The 25,663-nt window shown below is 40.7% G+C and overlaps 1 protein-coding gene across 1 annotated transcript in view; it reads left to right on the top strand.

The window, feature by feature from the left end:
* Nucleotides 1-25,663, top strand: part of LOC137503369 (farnesol dehydrogenase-like) — a 100,244-nt gene that overhangs the window by 49,467 nt on the left and 25,114 nt on the right. Inside the window, exon 5 of the mRNA XM_068230936.1 lies at nucleotides 12,560-12,715. Within this exon, the coding sequence (XP_068087037.1) occupies nucleotides 12,560-12,715 (156 nt within the window). The remainder of the gene's footprint in view (nucleotides 1-12,559; nucleotides 12,716-25,663) is intronic.

Below are 25,663 nucleotides of genomic sequence, written 5' to 3'. Positions count from 1 at the left end.
ATTGCATAGTCCGGATTTTTCCCGCGATTTCACCTTGCAATGCGACTCCAGCGAGCTCGCTGTGTCCGCGGTGCTCAATCAAGCCGATGAGCAGGGTAAGCTAGTCCCCGTCGCGTACTTCAGTAAACTACTACATGGAGCTGAACTGAGGTATTCCATTTACGAAAAAGAATGCCTAGCAGTAGTTTTGGGTGTCGAAAAGTTTCGCTCGTATCTTGAGCACCGCCATTTTTACATCCACACGGACAATCAAGCTCTCTCGTGGATGAGCGCTAATGTGAAAAGACTTGGTCGAACCGCCAGATGGATTCTCCGATTATCTGCGTACAAATTTACTGTCGTACATGTCCGTGGAAAGGACAATGTTGTAGCCGACTGCTTGTCGCGCATGTTCGAGGGAGTGAAGGAGAGTGCGGTCGAACCTGAGGAAGACCGTGTCCCAACCGAAGAAGATAACACCATTAGTATTTTGCAAAATTTCCCATGGTCCTTCACGGATATCTCCGAACACCAGAAGGACGACTCCGAGTGTCGCGAGTTGTTGAAACGAATCGCGGATGGCTCTCTTGAAGACGAGTCGTATAGTGTTAAGAGAGGATTGTTGTCCCGTCGATGTCGGAAAAATGGTAGTGACAGAATTTACGTACCCTTGAAATTGAGGCCCATGCTACTTCAGTTTTATCACGACTCCTATCTGGGCGCTCATTTAGGTCAATATAAAACTTTAAATCGAATCTCTCGCGACTACTTCTGGCCTAACTTGAAAAGAGATGTTTTGGAGTATGTAAGAAGTTGCGATGTTTGCCAGAGGGCTAAACCCGCGCAGTCTTCTCTCGTTGGACCCCATTCTGCCGACATAGCAACATGCCCCGGAGAAAGGTTATTCATTGACTATTTTGGCCCCCTCACCAAGTCCAAGAGTGGCAACGTTGGGATCTTGTCCGTCGTTGATGCATTTTCAAAATTTGTTTGGCTATTTCCCGTGCGCAAGATAAATTCGAACAACGTTGTGCATTTCTTATCCCGGCACATTTTTGGAATTTACGGACCCCCTAAGACGATAGTGACCGACAATGCGTCCACCTTTAACTGTCGTAAGCTCCGACACTTATGCTTTGGGTGGGGAATAAAGCATGTGTTTTTAAGCCCTCACTATCCCAAACCCTCGCACGTTGAAAGGTTCCATCGAAATCTCAAAGCTTGCTTGACGGCATTTCACAACGCTGACCAGCGCAGCTGGGACTGTAATCTTGATTTCTTTGTTTTAGCATTCAACAGCAGTGTACATGAGTCGCACCGGCAAGCCCCGGCTGCTCTATTTCTAGGCAGGGATCTTGTCGACCCACTGCAGTTGAAGTGGAATATCGGGTATCTGTCCAAACCGTCCAGGACGATGGACGTAGAGGCCAAATGGAAGGAAGCAGTGACACAGTTAACCAGGGCTCGAGACCGTGTGGCTGAGAGGTACAATCGGAACAGAAAGAGAGTAAAGCTTGAAGTTGGAGACTTGGTCGTAGTGAAAGTTTTTCCATTGAGCTCAACGGCAAATCAAGTCACGGCCAAATTATGTTATAAATGGTCTCAGCCTAAAAAGGTAACCAGATTCCTGGGACCTGTGACAGTAGAACTGGAAGACGTAGTAAGTAAGAGGGTGAGCAAAGCTCACGTCTCGATGGTAAAGGCTTACCATCAAAGAAGCCAGTAAACCTCGTATATTTCCATATCTTACGTATCTGTAGTGGTGTATATTAACCCTGTCCTTAATGAATTCCCAGTTTTCTAACATGCCTTTTCTTTCAGGTAAAAATCGTGTTTCATGAATGAGAACGGAAATGAAAGAAAGGAAAGAAAGGAAATAGAAAAAAAGGGAAGTGGTTCGAATTGCTGGAGTTGAACTGAATTCACATCCAGATCCACGAGTGCATGGAAATATTATACCCAACCGCCTTGACTCTTGAATGCCTAGATTTCAACCTGAGTGCGCGAATGAAACAGTGTAATAATGGACTGATGTAAATCAGCGTTGCACGTGACAAGCTAATACAGACCTCCCATGAGGCAGGCTTTCTCATTTAAAATGTATAATGTGGTGACTGTTCTTGTAAATTTCATGTGTTCGTAAATAATTGTAGATATAAGTAGTTCATAAGTACCTAGGTTAAGTGGGCGCGCGCTCGTAGTTTTAAGTTATGGACCTCTTTTAAAATGCGTCCACTCGTCTGATCAACGAGTTTCGGAGCATTTTAAAAGGCGGTGCCGCTGGATATTTGAACCATGCTTATCGCATGTTCCACGATTTGACATTTAATTATGTAAATAGCTTCCTTCAGTTTTGTGTGTCAGTCTAATGACGTCCAGTAGGGAGCAGCACACGCTATGTTTTTATCTGTGAGGTCGTTCGTTTTGCTGAGCGATAACTTTTACTCTGTGGAGTTCTTTTGCTGTTCTATGTGGGGCAGATACTAACAATGGCTGCCGCTATGTTCGGTGTGGCATTTTTATGCCTCAAATATTCATTCAATGTGTTCAAGCCTGGACCTTTCACGCTAACTGCTATTCGATTTTACCATTGATAATCACAGGTACGTGATATTTGGTTTGTATTTAAATTTGGTGACGTTTTATTCCCGTATGTTACGGTCGATGGCGTACATCTTTCCGCTCCCTCATACGATGTGCTTGGATGAATGTATTTGTGGTCTTGTTGTTATAATTGAAAAAGGGTCTCTGTGGTTATGATTTGGTGCACTGCGTGCTTTAATACTGCGTGATCCTCGTGATGTGCCCCTTGTCTCGACCGCAGGAGATACCAATGCAGGTTGTACAAGGCGCAACATGCCAGTGATGTGAATATAGTAATGTCCAATTCTGACCTTATGTGTAATTGCACGCCGCACGCAACCATTTGAGTACGTGAGACCCACTGGTAATGACCGTGGAGTCATAATTTATGGTTTGTATTTGACTACGAAATCTGAACGGCCGTTCGTGTTTTATTTTCCCGATACCCTCATTGTGTGTGAGTGAATGTGGTATGCATGTGAGTTCGAATGCGTGGGAGAGGAAAGGTTGGTATGCCGATTGACCTGTTGTATTTGTCTTTCAAATTCTGCGCCTTGTTTGGTTTTCAGCGCAGAGTTATATTTATTTATTATTCATGGCTGATGCTCAGCTTGAGTACCCGCCATGTTGGTTTCATATTTGCGCATGGGCGTACCTATTGTATTCTTTGGGTCTTGTCTTGGCTTTGATTGGTCCATGGAGGCTGTGCTCAGTCTCATCTGTCGTTATTCTTATCTGCCTTTTGTTCTCCGGCACGGCTTATTGTTATGCGAACTTTTCGCATTGTTAGTTGCCTAATGAATACATGATGCAGTGCCTTGGATATTTGAATCTCGGTAAAACGGGCGACCTGGTTGAATAGTTTATGATGGAAGGAAGCTGCTGGTATTGTAATAGCGATGTGTCGAGGAGCAGTGAGCATTTTAAATTACGTATCATTTTTTTTGAAGAGTATTAGTGAGTTTTCACGCCATGTTTCAACTATGTGAGAAAGAACAAGGTACGTCCATCAGTAATACGATGAATTTCCCTATTTATTTTGTGTGATTTTCTTTTCTTGCTTTAATTTTTCTCTCATATTTATTTAATAAATCCCCTGGTTTAAACCATTTCTTCTTTTATTTCTAATAGATGTAGTCTTGCCCTTGTTACCTGATTACAAGGGGGGGGTTTTCAGCTCAGGGTTATGTATGTGCCTTGCCCGGTCGACACGATCCGGGCCTCAGATATTGTTCCCCATGAATATTTCACTAAGTTATTGCTTGGATCGCTGATTTATGTAGTGATAGATGGGGAGGGTGTGGCTCAAACGTTCTCCCCATAATGACAAGCTTAACTGTGGCGACAGCTTGTCGCGATCACGGCTGGCTATGTTGAAATTCTCCCGTCCACACAAAACGGACACTGTATTCCATTTAATATTCCTATATATCTGTATTTATCTTCTAAAAAACCAAATCATGAAACTAGGGCCTATCTCATAAGGGTACAGTATGTAAAGTCGTGGAATAAGGAAATAGAAATGATTTTATAAGCACCCTAATATCACAGAGTCGAAACGAAACTAAATGTGAAGGCCTACGATATAGAAAACTCATAAAATTGATCAACAATAACATCACATTGACCATTGTTTGTTGTGATGTGCTTTGTGTCTTCTGTTGCCACTCATCTCCGATAGATAGGATTACTGCTGCGTAACTAGTATAACAGCCTGCCTAAATACGTTAGGAAAGTAGCTGGGGAGTTAGATAACTTTCTTCTTTAACATGCCATTCCTCTGGTTATTAATTTTCTGATACTACTGGTACGTAACACAGTGGTTCGTCATAGCATTCGAGCTGTTCAATCCCTATTCTGAGGCACTGATTGGAATGAGCAGTCTGCACATTTAACGGAATAATGGCAGAGAAGAGTTTGCGGCTGTTTGCGGCCTGGTCATTCCAGCTTTGGAACTTTGGACTGTTAGATCGGCACCACAGTATTGTCCGTCAAAAGTGAGAAAATGTGCAGTTTTTAATTTGATCGAGTATTTTATATGATAAGACTGCTTTTAATCGCTACATTCCTACTGACGTCATTGAAATGGTCTATGTTGACTTCAGCTGGGAAAACCACAAAGACAGTCTCAGAAAATTCCGTAACGAAGCGCGGGTACATCAGCTGATGTGATATCTTTGGACCTGTTTTGATAGAAATTTCATGCAAATATTCCAGTGCTTCTTGTCTATTGTTACTAAGTATTGTCAGGTCATCTGCAAATGCCAAACATTTTATGATTGCTCGGTTTGCATACGTTCTTCCCAACTGAATTCCTTTTACTTTTACTTCCCATCATCATCATAACTTTATTTCTTTCATTTTATTTTATTTCCATTAGTCAGAATTTTTATTATACAAAACAAATTTTCTGTGTTGCAAGTTGTGATCCATTCCTTGTATAATAATGTTATAATGGTATAAAATTATTTTCCTCTTTCTATTTTTGCTTTGGAATCACTACCCATGTATTTACAGTAACTCAATGTAAGTCTGTCCCCCTATATATACTGTTAACAGATGTTTCTCTTTCATTATTTCTCCACATAAAAAACTACAATATTCATGTTTCTCTCTTTGACACTTCTTATAAACAGGTTCCCATTAGGCACACACCATACCGTTTAATTCTGTATTAAGTCTTTCTTTCTTTCTTTCTTTCTTTCTTTATTGACACCTTTTTGCTCATTTCACAAAATTCCAGTAATGTTCTCCTGGTCCTACATTCTGAAATACCGAGCAAGTGGTTAGAACCCCACTGCCAATAACCCTGAAGATGGTTTTGCAGTGGTTTCCCATTTTAATACCAGGCAAATCTTTTCTTTATTATATTTTCTACTCTTAAAAACTCCGCTCAAGCTTATTTGTCTACTAACGTGATTCAAAACCATCTCTCTACTGAGACAACTCGAAACATTCCTCTTGATCGAGCAGCCCTTCTCCTTACTCCCAAGTCTTCCCAGCCTAAAGTTTGCAACATTTTCGTAACAGTACTCTTTTTTCGGAAATCATCAAGAGCAAATAGAGCTGCTTTCCTTTTTCGTTTCAAGTAATCCTGGCGAACAGAAGCGCCGATTGGGAGTTAAAACTGCGGGGGCAAAAAAATATACAGAGAACAAACAGTACCCGGGTTTGTTGACTGCGGAGCTCCACATCAGACTGTTCATCATATCGTCAGGGAATGCAAGATTCGAGCCTATCACGGTGATGAAGATGACTTCCTGCTGGTAACTCCAGATGCTGTACGGTGGATTGAAGAACTAGATATTTAATTGTGAAGCACAAATTACTTTGTTTCTCATCTGTAAATGTGTGTGTGTGTATATATAAAACTGATATTGTCTGTATAAGCCATACGCTAAATAATAAACCCGGGTTTGTGGTATACAGAGGACGGGGGTGGGGGTGGTGAGGTGTATACATTAAAACTGAAGAAACAAGCCTCAGAATGGTAAGTTTTCTGATGTTTTCTGAGGGAATTTCGACAGGGAGGTAAAGGTTGACAGTTTACCAACTTAAGTGCGGTAGTAATGGTTTTTTACTTTTTTAGTTTTTCAATACTACACAATAAAACTTTCACCAAAGGAACATTATTACGCATTTATTACAATTAAATAGAAATACGGCGTGAATATACAATTACAATCATTTAGTATTTGTCTACACACTAAGAAACTGAGACACTAAAGAGACTGTCAGAGTGACGAATGCGCGTGGCAAGCGGATGTGCCCCCCCCCCCCTCGTCCCCCACCCATATTGCCGCTACTGCTGGCGCGGGTCCCATATACTGCAACCATACTCTTGTTGTGGTCTTAACAGTGACTTTTACGCCCTCTCATTTACATCCTTACTACAATCCTTAAGTGCGCTCATATCCATATGAAGAGATCTGTTAATAGTAAAAAGTGTGCTGAAGCAGAATATGCAGAACTTCTCTTGAACATTGTATTACGATGTATTAAATGTCCTCGTAACGATAGCGGAGAAGTAGGAATTTAATCCTGACACCTCGGTGATGAGCTGTCTAAGGTGACATCGACTGGCCGGCTCTTGTGCATTCACCAGTTGTTTTACATGGCCGCACAGAAAAATATCCAGCGGCGTAAGATCGGGCGATCTGGTGGGCCAGGGGACAGATTCTCCCCTTCCTATCCATTTATCAGGATACGTCACATGGAGATGTTTCCGGACGACCACCGCCGCGTGCGGTGGAGCTCCGTCACCTTGAAACCACATCCTGCAGCGGTCAAGGAGTGGCACATGTTAAAAAAAAACGGTGGTATTTCATCATGTAGAAACCGCAGATAGCGTTGGCTTGTCAGATGATCCTCAATGAAATGGGGACACTGGTAATCTATATAAATAAAGTTGTAGGTGGTCCGCTGTCTGTAATTCGTTTGATTTGCCAATTTTTCAGATATTTATTCGTTTTAGGTCAACTCAAGACCGTATCGGTTATTTTTAGTGTGTCCGGCTCCATGGCTAAATGGTTAGCATGCTGGCCTTTGGTCACAGCGGTCCCGGGTTCGATTCCCGGCAGGGTCAGGAATTTTAACCATCATTGGTTAACTTCGCTGACACGGGGGCTGGGCGTATGTGTTGTTTTCATCATCATTTCATCATCACGACGCGCAGGACGCCTACATGCGTCAAATCGAAAGACCTGTACCTGGCAAGCCGAACATGTCCTCGGACACTCCCGGCACTAAAAGCCATACGCTATTTCATTTCATTTTGCGTATCTGTTTGTCTGTTTGTTCCACAATCACGCGAAACGGCTAGATAGATCTCGACCAAACGTCATATTTAGAGTATACTCATCCCGGGGAAGGTTTTGATATGCATATGATTTAAAAACTTTTAATAGACGGGGGGTTTATAGGAAAGCCAGAACAGTTTTCCTCCATTTTCTCTTATACTGTTGGTTTTCTGTAAGATCTGTGGACTGTATGTGAAAAACGTCTCTTCATTATAAACAACTGTTATGTTCTTAATTTAGCTTACGCTGCAAATGATGAAGAAAATTATTATTTGCTGCGGGTATCATGCTCTGCATTGAGTGACCGACAGACCGACAACGAACCTACAGGTTACCATGGCCACGTTTCTGACTGCTTGCCAGCAGGGAAGTATAGTATTGCCATTTTCGTCATCATCCTGTAAACTCGTGGTTGTTCCTTGGGTAGAAAGCAAGAGAGACGTCAATCGGCCATTCTGCGGGATACTGGCGGAATATCGTTGGAGGTTATAACCGTCCTCGAATAGCTTAAGTAATAACACCATAAGTCATCTTCTTATCTGTTTACCTAAGAATCCCTGCGTCTAAATTTCTCCTCCGTTAACGCATTCGTATATCCGTAACTCATACCATCATATTTATTGAGGGACATTTGATTTTTCAATACATCCACTTCATATTTACATACTGTATTTGTCCTATCCGGCTGACCTCAGTTATAATCGTATTTTCTATTGATTTCAACTTTTTTTAACTGTATTACTTTCTTCCTTAATTACTCCGCATGAATGCGAGTGCTAATCCCGAAACCTGGACACTCTTTTATTTGAGGAAAAATTCCAAGCTATACAAATGCATAACTTTTGACCCCATAAAATATCGAAATATCGATGCAATTTTAATGACGGTGCAGGCCTTCGTTTCGGTATAATTGGTGGCTAAGCGGTAAGTCGTATCACAAAACCGAAAGTACAACCGCGTTTCAATTTGGAGAGATCTACAACTTTGGTCCTATGACTTTTTGTCGTATCTCTATCCCTTGTCTGTTATATAGAGCTGTATTTCTCGATTTCAAGTTAATTTTGTACTTTTTACACGTATATGTTATCGTTTGATACACTTATAGGAAACATAGAATCATGACATTCGGCACGCACATTCACACGAAAAAGGCCATATGTTAGCCAAATTTATGTTTCCAGCTGTCACATGAGTATCAAAAAAATAAAGTAGTATGTGAAAACTGTACCAAATTTTACCCTATCAATGACTTTAACTCAATCTAATCCATAAATATAGGAGATACGAGAAAATGTCATAGGACCAACCATGTAGAACACTAAAAGAGGCGTCTGATAGTGAAGTCCGTTTGTAGATATGTCATACATTTATAAAACAATAACTCTCGAAATAAAGGTCTGAACTTCTAGACTTTTCCATGCTGTCTGTAATTTCGTTTGATTTGCCAATTTGGCTAGATAGATTTATCTGTTTTAGGTCAACTCAAGACCACATCGGTGGTTTTTATTTTTCGTGCCTGTCTGTTTGTTCTACCATCACGCGAAACGGCTAGATAGATCTCGACCAAACGTCATATTTAGAGTATACTCATCCCGGGGAAGGTTTTGATAAGCATATAATTTAAAAATCTTTGAATAGTCGGGGGGTTTATAGGAAAACCAGAGCAGTTTTCCTCCATTTTCTCTTATACTATTGATTTTCTGTAAGATCTGTGGACTGTATGTGAAACGTCTCTTCATTATAAACAACTTTTGTTATGTTCATAATTCAGCTTATTTTTCAAATGAAGGAGAAAATTACTATTTTCTACATTGAGTGACCGACAGACCGACAACGAACAAGACCGACTCCAATCCTCAGACCGTAATATAAAAAAACATGGCGACCGAAGAAGCCGGATTGCTGGCATTGGCTAACAGGAAAATATCACGTACATATTATATAAACGGCGGTAGATTAACATGATAAATGTAACATCATGGGGAAAATCACTTTTACGTGTATGAAAACGCTTCGCCAACATTCTACTAGAAAAGAGACCAACAAATTTAAATTCGTCAAATAACGCTTTTTCTTAGACTGGATAGATGAAAATACATGATAAAACTGTTAAAGGGATACTTCAAACATCATTTTGAATGTTTCAAAATACATTTCTTTCTTTCTTAATCTGCTTACCCTCCAGGGTTGGTTTCCCTCTGACTCAGCGAGTGATCCCACCTCTACCGCCTCAAGGGCAGTTGCCTGGAGCGTGAGACATTGGGCCTTGGTGGGGGATGCGAATATAGGAAGGGATAGACAAGGAAGGGGGAAGAAAGTGGCCGTGGCTTTAAATTACAGTAGGTACTATCCCGGCATTTGCCTGGAGGAGAAGTGGGAAACCACGGAAAACCACTTCCAGCCTGGCTGAGGGGGGAATCGAACCCACCTCTACTCAGTTGACTTCCTGAGGCTGAGTGTACCCCGTTCCAGCCCTCGTACCACTTTTCAAATTTCGTGGCAGAGCCGGGAATCGAACCCGGGCCTCCGGGGGTGGCAGCCAATCACACTAACCACTACACCACAGAGGCGGGCTCAAAATAAATTAAGGTACGAAATTCCTCGATTTATTCGCTCTCATGAGAACTGTGAAACACAATTTGTTGCCTTAGTTTCGAAGTGTACCGGGCGAGTTGTCAGTGCGGTCAAGGGCACGCGGCTGTGAGCTTGCGTCCCGGAGATAGTGGGTTCGAATCCCACTGTCGGCAGCCCTGAAGATGGATTTCCGTGGTTTCCCATTTTCACACCAGGCGAATGCTGGGGCTGTACCTTAATTAATGCCACGGCCGCTTTGTTCCTACTCCTAGGCCTTTCCTATCCCATAGTTGCCATAAGACCTATCTGTGTCGGTGCGACGTAAAGCAACTAGCAAAAAAAAAAGTTTTGAAGTGGTGGGCAATTTCTTAAATTCAGCACCCAACGAATAGGAAGTACACCCGAAATAATAATGTTATTGGCTTTACGTCCCACTAACTACATTTGTTACGGTTTTCGGAGACGTCGAAGTGCCAAAACTTAGTCTTGCCGTAGTTCTTTTACGTGCCAGTAAATCTATCGACACGAGGCTGACGTATTTGAGCACCTTCAAATACCACCAGACTGCCAGGATCGAATCTGCCAACTTGGGGTCAGAAGGCCAGCGCTTTAACTTAGCCCAAGTACACCCGAAATGATTATGTTAACCCAACGAATGGCCCTGGTAATGTTAAGTTAATGTTGACATATGGCATAACAGCACTTCACACAATGATAGTAACCTTAGTAATGAAACGTTCAGACACTAAAGACATAATAGGTTTTTAGTCATTAAAGAACATGAGTGCAAGAACTCTATGACTAAACATTGATATTTAACCACATGCACGAGCTTCAATTCGGTGCAGTCTGCTTGATAACAGATAACCACAACATGAACCGGAAGGTTGTTGGCAGTGTAAAACTCTACGTTACAAACCCAGCTAATTCCTCTAAGTCACTATTTCTTCTGTGTAACAGTATACAGATTGCTACAACTGTCACACTTATACGTTTTGTTATACTCCAAGATCCAGCCAAACATTTCCGCAGACAAAGCACAGATTATTGTAAAATAAACTTGCATCTAAATCACTCGACACTTTGAAGCATACAGACACTGACTGAATAACACAATACCAATTATAATATAATTAAATTGTTCGAGGAACACGAATAGTTTGAAAGTAGAGAAATTGCTTTCCTAACCTCAGATTTATTCTCAAAATGATGTATGCACGCTACAGTTTTGTCATGGACTTCAAAATAATAATGATGTATATTCCTAATCCATTTCTATCTTAATGTTCTGTTCCGTAGGAAACTTAAGAATAGTTGTATGAGAGGCATTGTCATAGTTAGACTAAAACCTAGTCCACCCAGTGCACTCATGTTCTGGGTAAAAACACGATCAAATCAAGCATATTCTCACATTACTGCGTATAATTACAGATCGTATGTGTCCACTGACTCTTATAAATACACTCGCACACTTATATTCTACAAAGAAACTAACATTTATCGTCAACTTTCATAAAATTACACAGAGTGCATACCATAACAACAAACCAAAACAAATCCAGATTTCCAACAATTACGGCTACTCGATTCGCCATCTTTGAACGATCGAGAGTAGCATTAAGGTCTGAGAATTGGAGTCGGTCTTGCAACGAACCTACAGGTTACCATGGCAACGTCGCTGACTGCTTGACAGTAGGGAAGTTAAGTATTACCATTTTCGTCATCATCCCTGTAAACTCGTGGTTGCCCATGACTGTTTCTTAATTCAGTAGCTGAAGAGTGATTTTACATATTGATAAAGCTACAGCACACAAGACAATGATATTTATACTACAGAGGGTTATTCCAAACTTAGGCCGTCGTAGTGCAGAGCTTCTTTCGTCAATAAGAGTACGGTAGTTACTTCTGAAGGAATGTGGGTTTCCCAACCTGTTCCAGTAATAACCATCCCTTGCTGCCACTCACAACAATCAACAAGGTTTTTGAAGTAATTATCCAGTTCTGAGAACCCAGCAGTCAGCGAAGATGCAATAACAAAGACATCCTCCTTATTTAAAATTTAAATACTGAAGTTTGGAGTCTGTTTATAACTCTCGGCAGTCAGTGTATGTAAGCAGGCCTAAGACTGATAATTGAGTTGTAAATAGTTGTGAATTATTTGGTCCTAGAAAGGAGATTATTTCTTAATATTGTGACGGTTAGCGTGTTTTGGTTACTATACTTGGAATATGCATTTCTTGTGTGTGTGTGTGTGTGTGTGTGTGTGTGTGTGTGTGTGCTCATACCCTTTAAATGTATTACTTGTATTATTTTAATTCCTTCGGATTTTAAAACTAAATTGTGTATCTTCTTCTTCTTCTTCTTATTATTATTATTATTGTCGTCGATGCTGTTTATTGTAATAATATACAACCTTGTACTACGAAATAAACTTGTAACTTTCCTTATCATGAAACGAGGTGTCCATTTTAATTAATGGCGGGGTGGGGGTGAGCTACTTAGCGCCACTACTGTTTTCCATACAGGGGTACAAATTGGTCCTAAATCACGCTAGTTTACTGTGCCCCATCCTGCCCTAAGTATTCTCCACGTTGTTTAATGCTGATTAATTTCCTCTTCCGCAGAGCGTCAGTCCAGGCCTTGTGAAGACTGGGTTAATCCGTCGAGGAAACATCCACAACATTACAGCAGACAAGGTGTTCGAGACATATCCGTACCTTGAACCCGAAGACATCTCGGATGCCGTCCTATACGTCCTGGGTACACCGCCCAGAGTGCAGGTAAGAAAGTAACCAGTTGACATGTTGTGACCATAAAGCCGTCCGGCTCCATGGCTAAATGGTTAGCGTGCTGGTCTTTGGTCACAGAGGTCCCGAGTTCGATTCCCGGCAGGGTCGGGAATTTTAACCATCATTGGTTAATTTCACTGGCACTGGGGCTGGGTGTATGTGTCGTCTTCATCATCATTTCATCCTCACCACGACGCGCAGGTCACCTACGGGTGTCAAATCGAAAGACCTGCACCTGGCGAGCCGAACATGTCCTCGGACACTCCCGGCACTAAAAGCTATACGCCATTTCATTTTTCATACCATAAAGCCTGTTGTACACGACCAAATGTGAAATTCAAGACTTGACAAGAATTGTCAATACTTCACTAGTTTACATGTCAAATCGCTTGCAATACTTGACAAGTCTTGAGAAGTCTTCAAAGGTCTTGAAAGTAAATTAGAACATGTTCTAATCGATCAAACAATTGCCAAGTCTTTGACAGAATTGACCTCTAGAATTCGAGTGTTGACGGTGCGCGCTATGCCACTAGGCATGCTGGGATTGCCGGGACGGGATTCAAAACAACAAAAATGGCTTCGTCTTCATGACCGGGGGATGTTGTATGTGTATTGGTTACTAAGTATGAGGCAAGTCCCTGCCTATATCAAACAATCACTACTGACCTGCATTTAGGGCAGTCGCCCAGGTGGCAGATTCCCTATCTGTTGTTTTCCTCGCCTTTTCTTAAATGATTGCAAAGAAGTTGGAAATTTATTGAGCATCTCCCTTGGTAAGTAATTCCAATCCCTAACTCCCTTTCCTATAAACGAATATTTGCTCCAATTTGTCCTCTTGAATTCCAACTTTATACTCATATTGTGATCTTTCCTGCTTTTAAAGACACCACTCAAACTTATTCGTACCGAGCTCGATAGCTGCAGTCGCTTAAGTGCGGCCAGTATCCAGTATTCGGGAGATAGTAGGTTCGAACCCCACTGTCGGCAGCTCTGAAAATGGTTTTCCGTGGTTTCCCATTTTCACACAAGGCAAATGCTGGGGCTGTACCTTAATTAAGGCCACGGCCGCTTCCTTCCCATTCCTAGGCCTTTCCTATCACATCGTCGCCATAAGACCTATCTGTGTCGGTGCGACGTAAAGCAAATAGAAAAAAATAGCCACACGAAATTGATGATTGATTGATTGATTCATTGATTGATTGATTGATTGATGTTTGTTGTTTAAAGGGGCCTAACATCGAGGTCATTGGCCACCCACACGAAATTATTATTATTATTATTATTATTATTATTATTATTATTATTATTATTATTATTATTATTATTATTATTATTATTTGATTCGTTGTGCCCAGCTGTGGAGCGCGTTTGAACTTATTTTGCACAATGTTTCTTCTTCTTTTCTTCCCAATATCTCTTCATTTTTTCACTGTGTTCCTTTCTGCGTGTTTCTGTCCAGCCTGTATTTTTTCTTGTTGGTTTCTCTGCAAATTTATGTTTGTTTACTAAGCTTCTAAATTTCATTCTATCTTGAATGGTTTCGTCTTCAATACCCATTTCTTGTAGATCTTCATGAATTTCTGCTAACCAATTGTTGCGGATTTTCAAGGTTAGAGCTAGATTTAGAATTTTCTTTGTCAGCCTGTTGTTATCCATTCTGTGTAGGTGTCCGTAGAATTTTAGTCGTCTCTTTCTGATGGTATCTGTGATTTTTTCTGTGAATTGAAAAATTTCGTGTGGTTTCTTTTTCATCCAAATTCCATTTTCGAACTTTGGTCCTAGGATTTTTCTGAAAATTTTCCTCTCTTGTTTCTCAATGCTTTTCATTTTTGACCTGCCGCCAATGATCAGTGTTTCAGATGCATAAAGTGCCTCTGGTTTGATGACTGTATTGTAGTGTCGTAATTTTGCATTTTTTGATATACATCTTTTGTTGTATCTGTTCCATGTGATTTTGTAAGCCCTTTGCAGTTTAGCAGTTCTTTCTTTGTTGGCTTCCTGATTTAACCCTGCTGGCTGAATAATTTCACCTAGATACTTGAATTTGTCTACTTGGGAAATTATTCCACAATTGGTGATTAATGGTTGATTGTCGAATCTTGATTTAGTTCCTTCCATAAACTGCGTCTTTTCAAATGAAATTTGAAGTCCGGTTTTTGCGGCTATTTCATTCAATTTTTCTATGGATTGGATTGCTTCTTGTCTGTTGTTCGAAAGGATCGCAAGGTCATCTGCGAAAGCTAAGCAGTCAAGGTGAATTTTGTCTTTAAGAAGTCTGCCAATGTTTATACCTTTAGTTTCTTTTCTCCATTCACGAATCACTTTTTCCAAAACTAAATTGAATAGTAGTGGGGACAGTCCATCTCCCTGTCGGACGCCAGTTCTGATTTCGAACGGTTCAGAAATTTCTCCCAAGAACTTAACTTTTGATATTGTGTTGGTCAGAGTTTGTTTAATCAATTCCCTCGTTTTCCTGTCGACTTGAAATTCCTCTAGTATGTTGAACAGGGTCTGCCGATCTATGGAATCATACGCTTTTTTGAAGTCAACAAAGGTGATTACTGTTTGTTTGGTTTTGCGAATCTGCAGTATGGTTTTTAGGTTTAGGATTTGTTCTGCGCAGGATCTCCCTTTTCGGAATCCAGCCTGATAATCTCCGATCAGGTGGTCTGTTTGTTTCTCTAATCTATTAAGTAGAGCTTTAGAGAAGATTTTATATACGAGTGAGAGGAGAGAAATTCCTCTGTAGTATGTATGTATTTATTAATGAACAAAACAGGCGTTCAGCCCCGAATACATGTTCACAATAATAATAAATAAATAAATAAATAACTAATAATAAACGCAGTCCAACCCAAGCCACCACTCTCCACCACATACAAAATAAAATGAAATGAACACCTCATCAGCCTGTTCTATGTTTACAATCTGCTGCTGGTGTTGCAACTTGCTGCTTGTTATCACTCACACGTACCCACTCATCACGCGACCTTCTTGCTTCAGCATTTCCATCACCTCTATTGTTCCCTGACCTACTCCAAAATAAGCTACACCAGCAACATTACACTATTGCATACCAAACCAGCCATGACACTAACATTGCATTCAATCTTTCAGATTCCACCTCCTATAGTACAAGTCTAAATAATAACAACAATATTCCGTCATAACATTCCAATCCATCATACCACAGCTTTTACCAATCAGCGTTAACATTGCTTCATATCATTTCAATCCGCCATAACACTCCATAATAAAATTACCTCTCCATCTCCCACAAATTTCGACCATGCATAACAAATACCAATCACGCCTATACCAACACCTCTCCAACATCATACTCCTTCCTCCTCTCCATACAAACAAACCACAATTTACAAAATTGTAATAAAATCACCTCTCTCCAGCTCCAAAAATTCAATACTCATACCAGACACCAATACAATAATACCCCCTCCCAACTTCCACGAATTCGGCCGTAAATAAACCATCTCAATACCATACCATACATCACCTAATCATACATACTAAGCCTCCAATGCTTCCGACACCATATCTCAGCAATACAACACATACCAACACCTCTCCAACATCATATTTCTTCCTCCTCTCCATACAAACAAACCAAAATTTACAAAATGACAATAAACTCACCTCTATCCAGCTCCAGAAATTAAATACTTATACCAGACACCAATACAATAATACCACCTCCCAACTCCCACGAAGTCAACCCTAAATAAACCATCTCAGTACCAAACCATACATCACCTAAATACTAAACCTTCAATACTTCCCACACCACATTTCAGCAATACAGCACCAACTCCACATTATATACCACCTCTACTTATATCACCACTTCTCCCACACTACATTCCAACGATATAACACTTTTCCAACACCACATTTACCACCACTCCTCCAACTCCAAATATCACAATAAATATATCACTTCACCATTACCACATCTCAGCCTTCACAAATTATTTACCATCATAACCTAATGAAATTACAATGAATAACCAATACCAGTCACGCATATACCAACACCTTTCCAACATATTTCTTCATCCTATACCACTTCTCCATTACCATATTTATACCACCACTCCTCCAACTCCACATATCAACAATAAATATACCACTTCACCATTGCCACATTTCAGCCTTCACAAATAATTACCATCATAACCTAATAAAATTACAATGAATAACAATTACTAACATATCATAAAACAAACAGACCATGCAATCCTGTCCTCCTACCCAACTCCACCTAACTAAGTACTCAGTCCCTATATTCCCTAATCCATTAGAATTTTAACATACTATCCCCTTCCCTTATACAGATAACTATTCCACCCCCCTATTCCCCTGCCCACCCTCTAACTCACTCTCCTTCATTTTACTCTCGCAGGCCTTTTTTGTCGCACAAAAATACCTGTTCAATTCACCCCCTTTTTCCCATTGTTTAATAATCCATCTCAGTATTGCGTTCTCATCCCCTCTCCCCAGTATTTCCCGATGCTCGGCACTCAATAATCCATGTCTTAACCCCCTCGTTACCTCACAGTCTCTTAGCAAGTGAAACTCATCATTCACATCTCCACAAAGTACACACCTTGTCTTATCCCTGCCCTGTAACCAGCCTTTATTCCTTGGCAGACCTAAAAGCCACCACATCATCCCATATCGTTTTGACCTATCGACGTATCTAATATTCAACCCTGCTATCTCCTCTATTTTCGTCAAAACAGTCAGCGAATTTCTTAGTCTGCTTTCCCCCAATAATTTCTGCCTATGGATATCTCTAATTCTCCTTTCCAGTATATTCATCCCTCTCACTTCTGTCTTTGACCAAACCTCCCTCCACAGGTGTCCTAATCCTATCCTCTCCAAATATCCCTTTATTTTTTCTAACCATCCACCCTTATACATGCTCTTAAATTGCTGTACATATGCTGCCTGTAAAACTCTCCCACCTTCCTGTCTTTTTAAATTCATCCAATATCTAACTATTCTTTTCACACCCTCTGATTCCAAATCCTCCCCGCACATTAATTCCGCCCCTACATTTGCTGTACACCTCGGTAAGCCCATCACTAACTTGGCAAAACTACTAACAATCCTTCTTAGTTCCTCTCTTTTCTCATCCAGCCCCCAAACTTCTGCTCCGTATAATACCCTCCCCACGATTACCGACCTGAACACGAGTCTCAGTGTTTTGTAACTGATCCCCGGGTACTTGAGTAGCAAATTTCTGACTGAGGCTAAGGCTGCCAATCCTCTATATTTCATTCTTTTGATCTGGTCACTCCAAGTTCCTTTATCATTAAAAATAACTCCTAGATATTCCAGCTTCCTTACCTGTTCCAATCTTTCTCCCTGAATTACCCAATTCCCTTCTATCTTTCTTCTTTTGTTCACCTGTACTACCAATATTTTAGACTTATTTCCATTAATTTTCAATCCCCATTTCCTCGCAAATAGCATCACTGACTCTAAGGCCCTATTCATCGCCCCTGAAGTTAACGTCATCAATAACACATCATCCGCAAATATCAGTCCTGGCCCTTCCAAACCATTAATTACTGGTACAGCCCAATTTTCTGCCCCAAACCCCTCTAAAATATCGTTGATAAATAAAATAAACAGTATGGGCGATAACTTGCATCCTTGTTTTAAACCCACCTTGGACTCTAATGGTCCACTCATTCTCCCTTCTCCCAATTTTACACAAAACCTGACGTCCCTATATATTCCTTCCACTGCCCTCAACATCTTCTCCGAAATCCCTAACCTACCTAATTTCTCTAGTAGGGCCTCTCTATTTACCTTATCAAAAGCTTTCTCAAAATCTATTGCTGCTACATAAACCGTACTTCTAGCCATATTCTTATACTTTTCTAAAATAGTCTTTACTATCATTATATTATCCACTGTTCTTTTCTTTTTCCTAAATCCCCCTTGGTAATCTGTCAAAATTTCATTTTCTTCCGCCCACCCGCTTATTCTGTTCGCTAGCACCCCAGTATATATTTTACTCAAAGAATCCAACAGAGATATACCCCTATAACTGTTCACATTGTTCCTACTACCCTTTCCCTTGTATATAGGGCATATAATTCCTGTTTCCCATTCCCTAGGGTAATTTCCTCCCTCGAATATCCTATTGAATAGTTTCACCATGCCCTCTATCATTATCTCATTTTTACTAATTTCCTTCCAAAACTTATTATTTATACCATTACACCCCCCGGCCGACTTCGCTCTGGCTCTGCTTATCACTCCCCGGATTTCCTCTCTTGTGATTTCTTTATCCAAGTCATAAATTGCCACTCCCCTATTCCTCCAAATTACTTCTTCTCCCGAACCTCTCCATCTATCACCCCCCTTTTTTCCTAGTAATTCATCGAAGTGCCTGACCCATTGCACTTCCTCAATACTCGTTCTCTCCATATTCCTTCCACCCTTAATAATTCTATTAATCTTATCCCAGACTCTCTCAAAATTGTTAGTCTTGCAGTCATTATTTATGGCTTCCATTTGTTCCTCTAACCACGTCTTTTTTGTCTCAGAGATTTTCTTTTTATACTCCTTCCTCAATCTACAGAAAAACTCCCTTTCTTGGCTCCCACCTTTCCTTCTATATTCTCCTAACGCGTCCATCACCTTCCTCCGCAATCCTTCACACTCCCTATTAAACCATTCTTCTCCCTCTTTCTTATTTCCTTTTCTAGCTTTCACCTTCTGCGCTATCATCTTTATTGGATGTAGCAACAATTCCAAGGCTTTATCAGTATCATTCTCTTCTAACGCCCCTTCCCACCCATATTTCAGAAGATGTAGCTCCTCCTTTACTACCCTATTCCAATCCCGGCCCACCTTCTCTGTCCATTTATACTTATTATAACCCCTCCCTCGTTTATCCTTTGTCTCATTTTCCTTCATTGTACACTTCTCTTCCTCTCTTTTCAGCATAACCCTCACCGGGAAATGGTGTGACTCAATCCAATCTCCTATTTCCATACTTACAACTTCCTCAATCATCCCTTCCGAGCTCAAAACCATATCTATCACACTACCCCCTTTCTCCGTAACATATGTCAATTTCCCCGTCCTGTCACCCTCTATCCACCCATTCAGAATATACAAGTTTCCCACAGCACACATCTCTAGGAGCTTCTCTCCATAACTATTTGTAATTTTGTCCTCACTCCTTCTGCTTTCTAACAAACACATTCCATCCTCCCTACTATAAACTGGGCTCTGTTCTCCTATTCTCGCGTTCCAATCCCCAAATAACAACATATCCTCCTCCCCTGGATACATTCCCCTTATCCTACCAATATCCACCAATAACTCTTCAAAAAAATATTTATTTGCATATTCTGAATTACTAGGGTGGCAGTAAACAAAAGCTAGATTTATTTTCTTCCTCCATCCCTCTCTCCCTCCCAAATTCAATCTCAGCCATATGGTTTCCATCATATCGGTCTCTATATCCTCTACTCTTTCACTAATTTCTTCCCTAATTAGAACTATCATCCCTCCTGGTGCTCGTCCCTTATTCCTCTCTTTTCTTCTATATTTATATTTTATCTCAAACCCCTTCCATGCAATCTCCCTCCCTGTTTCCAACCACGTCTCCCAGAGTGCCACAACATCGAAACTTTCAATTACTTCCCTAACTTTCTTGTTTCCTAATTTGCTCCTTACTCCTTCAATATTCACACATCCTATCTTCCAATATTGTTATAACTTTCCCTCCCTCCCTTCTAGGTCTCCCCCTCTATTCTTACTTCTAGTATTTATCGACCTCTCTCCCTCTGTATCCTCCATCCCTTTACGTACTTTTCCCCATATGTCTTTTAAGCTCTTACTCCTGACTTTACTCATAATTTTTTTACCTTCTTGTCGATCTGTCTCCTCTTGACCTTTCTTGTTCACTACACCACTGCACCCTGCACTCACCCCTTCTTGCTGCTCACCCCCACTCTCCCCCTCACTATTTTGGACTTCTGAATCCACCTCCCTTTGTCCTTTCTTGCTCACTGCACCTCTACACTCTCCTCTCCCAGTTTCTTGCGGCCCACTCTCACCGTCCACTTCACTATCTTGGTCTTCTGTCTCCCGGCTGCACTGCCCATTCTCTTCCGAGATGCCCTGCTCTCCTGCCACGTCCCTCCTCCTCTTTTTTTCTTCTTTCTTCTTCCCATCTTGTCTTGTCCTCTCACCACTCTCAACCCTCTCGTTTTCGTCCATTTCCTTTAGCTTAGCCACTGAATGAACTCTGACCCATCGCCCGTTTGTCACCTCCAACCTCAGACCTCTTATTCGGGCCTTTAGCCCCTGGTTCCTCGCTCTCCATAGGTGCCTATTCAAGATCTTCGCGTTTTCACTTCCTTCTCTTCCCATGTCTCCTTTCACCCCTATTTTCCGCCCTTGTAAATTCTTGCTGTTCCTTAACACAGAATCTGCCATTAAGGTTGAGAACAATTTAACCCTAATTGGCCTCCGACCTTTGATTTTACCAACTCTCTCTACATCATCAATGTCTACCTCACTAAAGTTTATCTTCATAACATCACGTATAGCTCCCACCACCTTAAATATCAGCTCAATCTTGCTCTCTCTCGCCCCTTCCTCAATTCCATATATAAATATGGCTTTTTTCAATCTCTCCTGCCTGTACCCCTCCGCTTCTTTCTTCATCTTCATCACCTCATCTTTCAGATGTTTCACTTCCCCTCTCAATAACTCGATTTCTTTCTCGTTATTGACCACTCTCCTGCTCGATTCCTCTGTCTTCGTTTCAAGCCATTTCTTCATGTTCCCTATCTCCCTTCTCTGCTCCTCCATCATGTCCTTTATTTCCTGCACCTTATCCCATTGACACTTCTCCTGCATAACTTCACTTACAACCACCCTGAGTGCGGCCAAATCCTCCGTACTATATTTTCCACTGGTATTTGGGCCTGGGTTTACTTCCACCCCCCCAATAACCAGTAACACTGCTATCACTGTCACCACCAGCACCGCTTCACTCATTTTCAATCCGTCCGTCACCAATCCACTCCTGGCCTCCTTCTTCTGCCTTGCCTGCCATTTCCCAATAGCGGCCCGGTACTGTTCAATGCCGACCATGTTTACAGCACGCACTTCGCTACGCAACCTCTCTCCTCGACCGCTCGAGCTAGACTCGAAATTCCTCTGTAGTTATTAATATCTGATTTGTCTCCTTTCTTGTGAAGCGGGTGAATCAATGCACATTTCCAATCCCCCGGAATTTCTTCAGAAAACCAAATGTCCTGTAAGATTTTTTGAATACTCTGGGCCAGTTTGTCACCACCAATTTTCAACATTTCAGCGATTATTCCATCTTCTCCTGGTGCTTTGTTGTCTTTTAAATCTCTGATTATTTGTTTGACTTCTTGTAATGTGGGGGGTTCTGAATCTGGATTAGGTGTTGGTTTTTCATAGGTGAATTGTTCCTTTGGAGATTCACAGTTTAAAAGGTTCATGAAATGGTTTGCTAGGAGTTCACAATTTCCCTTATTACTTGTTTCCAAAGTCCCATCTGTACGTTTGAAACAGAGACTAGGTGCCTGGTAATTGGATAATTCTTCTCTGAATGTTCTGTAGAAGTTCCGTGTATTGTTTTTCTTGAAATCTTCTTCTATTTCTACCAGTCTGTTTTGATCATATTTTCGTTTTTCAGTTCTGATGATTTTTGAGGTTTGTTTCTGTGTTTTGAAGAATTCATCACGATTTTGATCAGTTTTATGGGAACTCCAGTTTAGCCAGGACCTAATTCTGACTTCTATGGCCTTGTCACAGGTGTCATTCCACCACCTGTGTTTGCGTTTCCTTGGGGGATTGCTGATGTTTTGTGAAGCTTTCAAGAGTGTGTCCTTGAGTTCTAGCCAGTTTGAAGGAGCATCGTTGGAGATATTCGCAAGGAAATTGTCTGAGTTCTGTCTCAGAAATTCAGGGTCGATTCTTGGGTTTCTGATTGTTTTGGTTTTCTTCCTGTTGGGTTGAAACTTTACTTTAACAAGAGATAGGTGGTGGTCGGAGTCAATAATTCCCTTTTTGACTTTAACGTTCATAATTTCTTTTTGGTTTTTCTTGGAAATAGCCACATGGTCTAGTTGAAATTCTCCTAAATGCATGTTCGGGGATCTCCATGTCATTTTCTTTTGTGGAAGTGCCAGGAAATGGGTTGACATCAATTTTAGATCGAAATTCTCGCAGAAGCCAATTAAACGTTCTCCATTTTTATTGGTTCTTTTGTGAGCAGGGTAAAGTCCTACAGTGGTCCTAAATTTCTTCTCTTTGCCAATTTGTGCATTGAAGTCCCCCAGCAGAATTTTGACATGATGTTTTGGGACTTTGGCTGTAGTTTCTTCTAGTAATTCCCAGAAGTCATCTACCTTCTGTGGGTCTTTTTTATTGTAATTGTTTGTTGGTGCATGTGCATTGATTAGTGTATAAGCTTTGTTTCCTGATTTGATTGTCATTAGCGAAATTCTTTCAGAAGGAGATGTAAAGTATAATACCGAATTTGTGATATTTTTTCTCACTGCAAAACCAGTGCCAAATTGTAATATTTTGTTAGGGAGGAGGGTAGCTGGTTTACCTTTATAAATTCTATAGTTTCCTGATTCAAAATGATTTTCGTCACTGTACCTAGTTTCTTGGAGTGCCAGAATTTGGATGTTGAGTTGGTCTAATGTGTCTGTTAAGTGCTTCAACTTCCCAATTTTGCGAAGCGTGTTGATGTTTAAAGTGCCAATAAAATGTTTTTCCTTTGGGCGAAGAGATTTGGGAAGCTCCGATACATTCCCGCATGATGTTCTCGGTCCCCCAGAATCCGATGACCGAGAAAACCTAGTATGAATACTAGGGCCTGGGGTAGTAGTATCATTAACTGACGTTGCCATCATGCTAGTAAGTTGAAGATAATGGGGAGATTGATCTTTGTCAATCTCATAGTTACAACTAAGGTATTGAGCCTCAGAGGTTGCCTCAAGATGTTTTCTGGCTGTGCCTGTTTTTGGTCCGCGAGAGGTACTTTATTTCTCTCAAGCCCTCCGGACAAGTCCGGCGAGCCCCCCGATCCGCCACCTGGGACGCGCCCGATAGGGGAACAGGCAAAACCCCCACGGGATTATTATTATTATTATTATTATTATTATTATTATTATTATTATTATTACTATTATTATTATTATTATTATTATTATTATTATTATTATTATTATTATTATTATTATTATTGAAAAGTGCCTAATAAAACAGTAGTTTATTTTCCATGAAGTAGTGCTCATACAAAACCACTTAAAACTGCATTTTCACGAAGGTTAAATTTTAACGTTTTCCATGGCTTTCCCCCTTTTTGGACTGTGAGCCTTTATACTGTAATTTGCTTTACGTCGCACCGACGCAGGTAAGTTTTATAAGGACGATGGGATAGGAAAGGGCTATGAATGCGAAGGAAGTGGCCGTAGCCTTACTTAAGGTGCCTAGTGTAAAAAACCATGTTCAGGGCTGTCGACTGTGGGGTTCAAAACCACTATCCCCCAAATGCAAGCTGATAGCTTCGTGGCCCAAACCGCATAGCCACTTGCTTGGTTGAACTCTGGGTCACAGTACACCCACTAAATTTCAAAACCCGACGCCCCTATTTATGACCACGATTTCATTCTATAAAATCAATCAATCAATCAATCAATCAATCAATCAATCAATCAATCAATCCTGATCTGCATTTAGGGCAGTCGCCCAGGTGGCAGATTCCCTATCTGTTGTTTTGTTTTCCTAGCCTTTTCTTAAATGACCGCAAAGGAATTGGAAATGTATTGAACATGTCCCTTGGTAAGTTATTCCAATCCCTAACTCCTCTTCCTGTAAACGAATATTTGCTCCAATTTGTCCTCTTGAATTCCAATTTTATCTTCATATTGTGATCTTTCCTTTGAACTTCCATTAGAAACGATACTGGAACATTAAAATCCTAATATTTTGCTGTACGACAATGACGTAGATAGAAGGGGTCGCCATGAGGCACTTGTACTTATGATATTACTATTATTGTACCGGGAAGTACACCCGCCCCGTTCATTAAAATGAAGCGCCTCGAAGAAAGCCATCTTCAACTAAAACGCGCAACAATTAATACAAGAAGTTTGGACTTTTCTCTACAGATATCCCTACTAAAAACTTATGTTATGCCCTCTGGTGTAAAGAATAACCATTAACATTCTAAAGTAATTTCTTATTTTAAGGTTTCCTAAACTGAATTGATTATTGTTTGTTTTAGCTGTGTCAAAGTTTACAACTCTTCTATCTCCGCCAGCCAACTTCAAATGTTGACCAAGAGAAAATTTTGTATATTCATTTTTTAGCCAATAAGCTCTGTCTTGTACCTATTTAAATTACTCGATGAAAATTGGGGTGGATCGGGCCTTAGCCCAGAGTTTCTGAAACCTTCCTCTCGGGTATATAAGCTGGCACATTTTTCGAGCCAAGTTGTCTTACTGACCGTTCCAGTCGACAGAGTATGTGTTAATAAAGGAGGCGGGGGTGCCTCGTTCATCATCGAGACGTCCATCAGCTCAAGGTAATGGCAGTCCTGGTTTAACTAAGTGATAGTCTTTGAAAGCTAGCTCGAGAGGAAGATTTCCAATCTTTACTAATGTAAATTTAATTTTCTAAAATGTAACTTTCAAAACAAATCAAGAGAACTGAGCCGAAATCAGGGAATTGAGAGTGAGCTACCCTCTCGTGTTCCCTATCAACTTGATTTTGAGGTGACTATGATTTTGTAACCTTTTCCAGTTTGTAATCCTTGTAATTTAAATATTCTCTCCATCTAGTCACCTCAGTAGTACAGGCTTAGCCTCTGTGACTTGTGGACATAAGCTCAAATAG

Source organism: Anabrus simplex, chromosome X (genome assembly GCF_040414725.1).
Source record: "Anabrus simplex isolate iqAnaSimp1 chromosome X, ASM4041472v1, whole genome shotgun sequence".
Lineage (NCBI taxonomy): Eukaryota > Metazoa > Arthropoda > Insecta > Orthoptera > Tettigoniidae > Anabrus > Anabrus simplex.
Note: the sequence above shows the minus strand (reverse complement) of the source record. Positions and strands in the feature narration are given on the sequence as shown.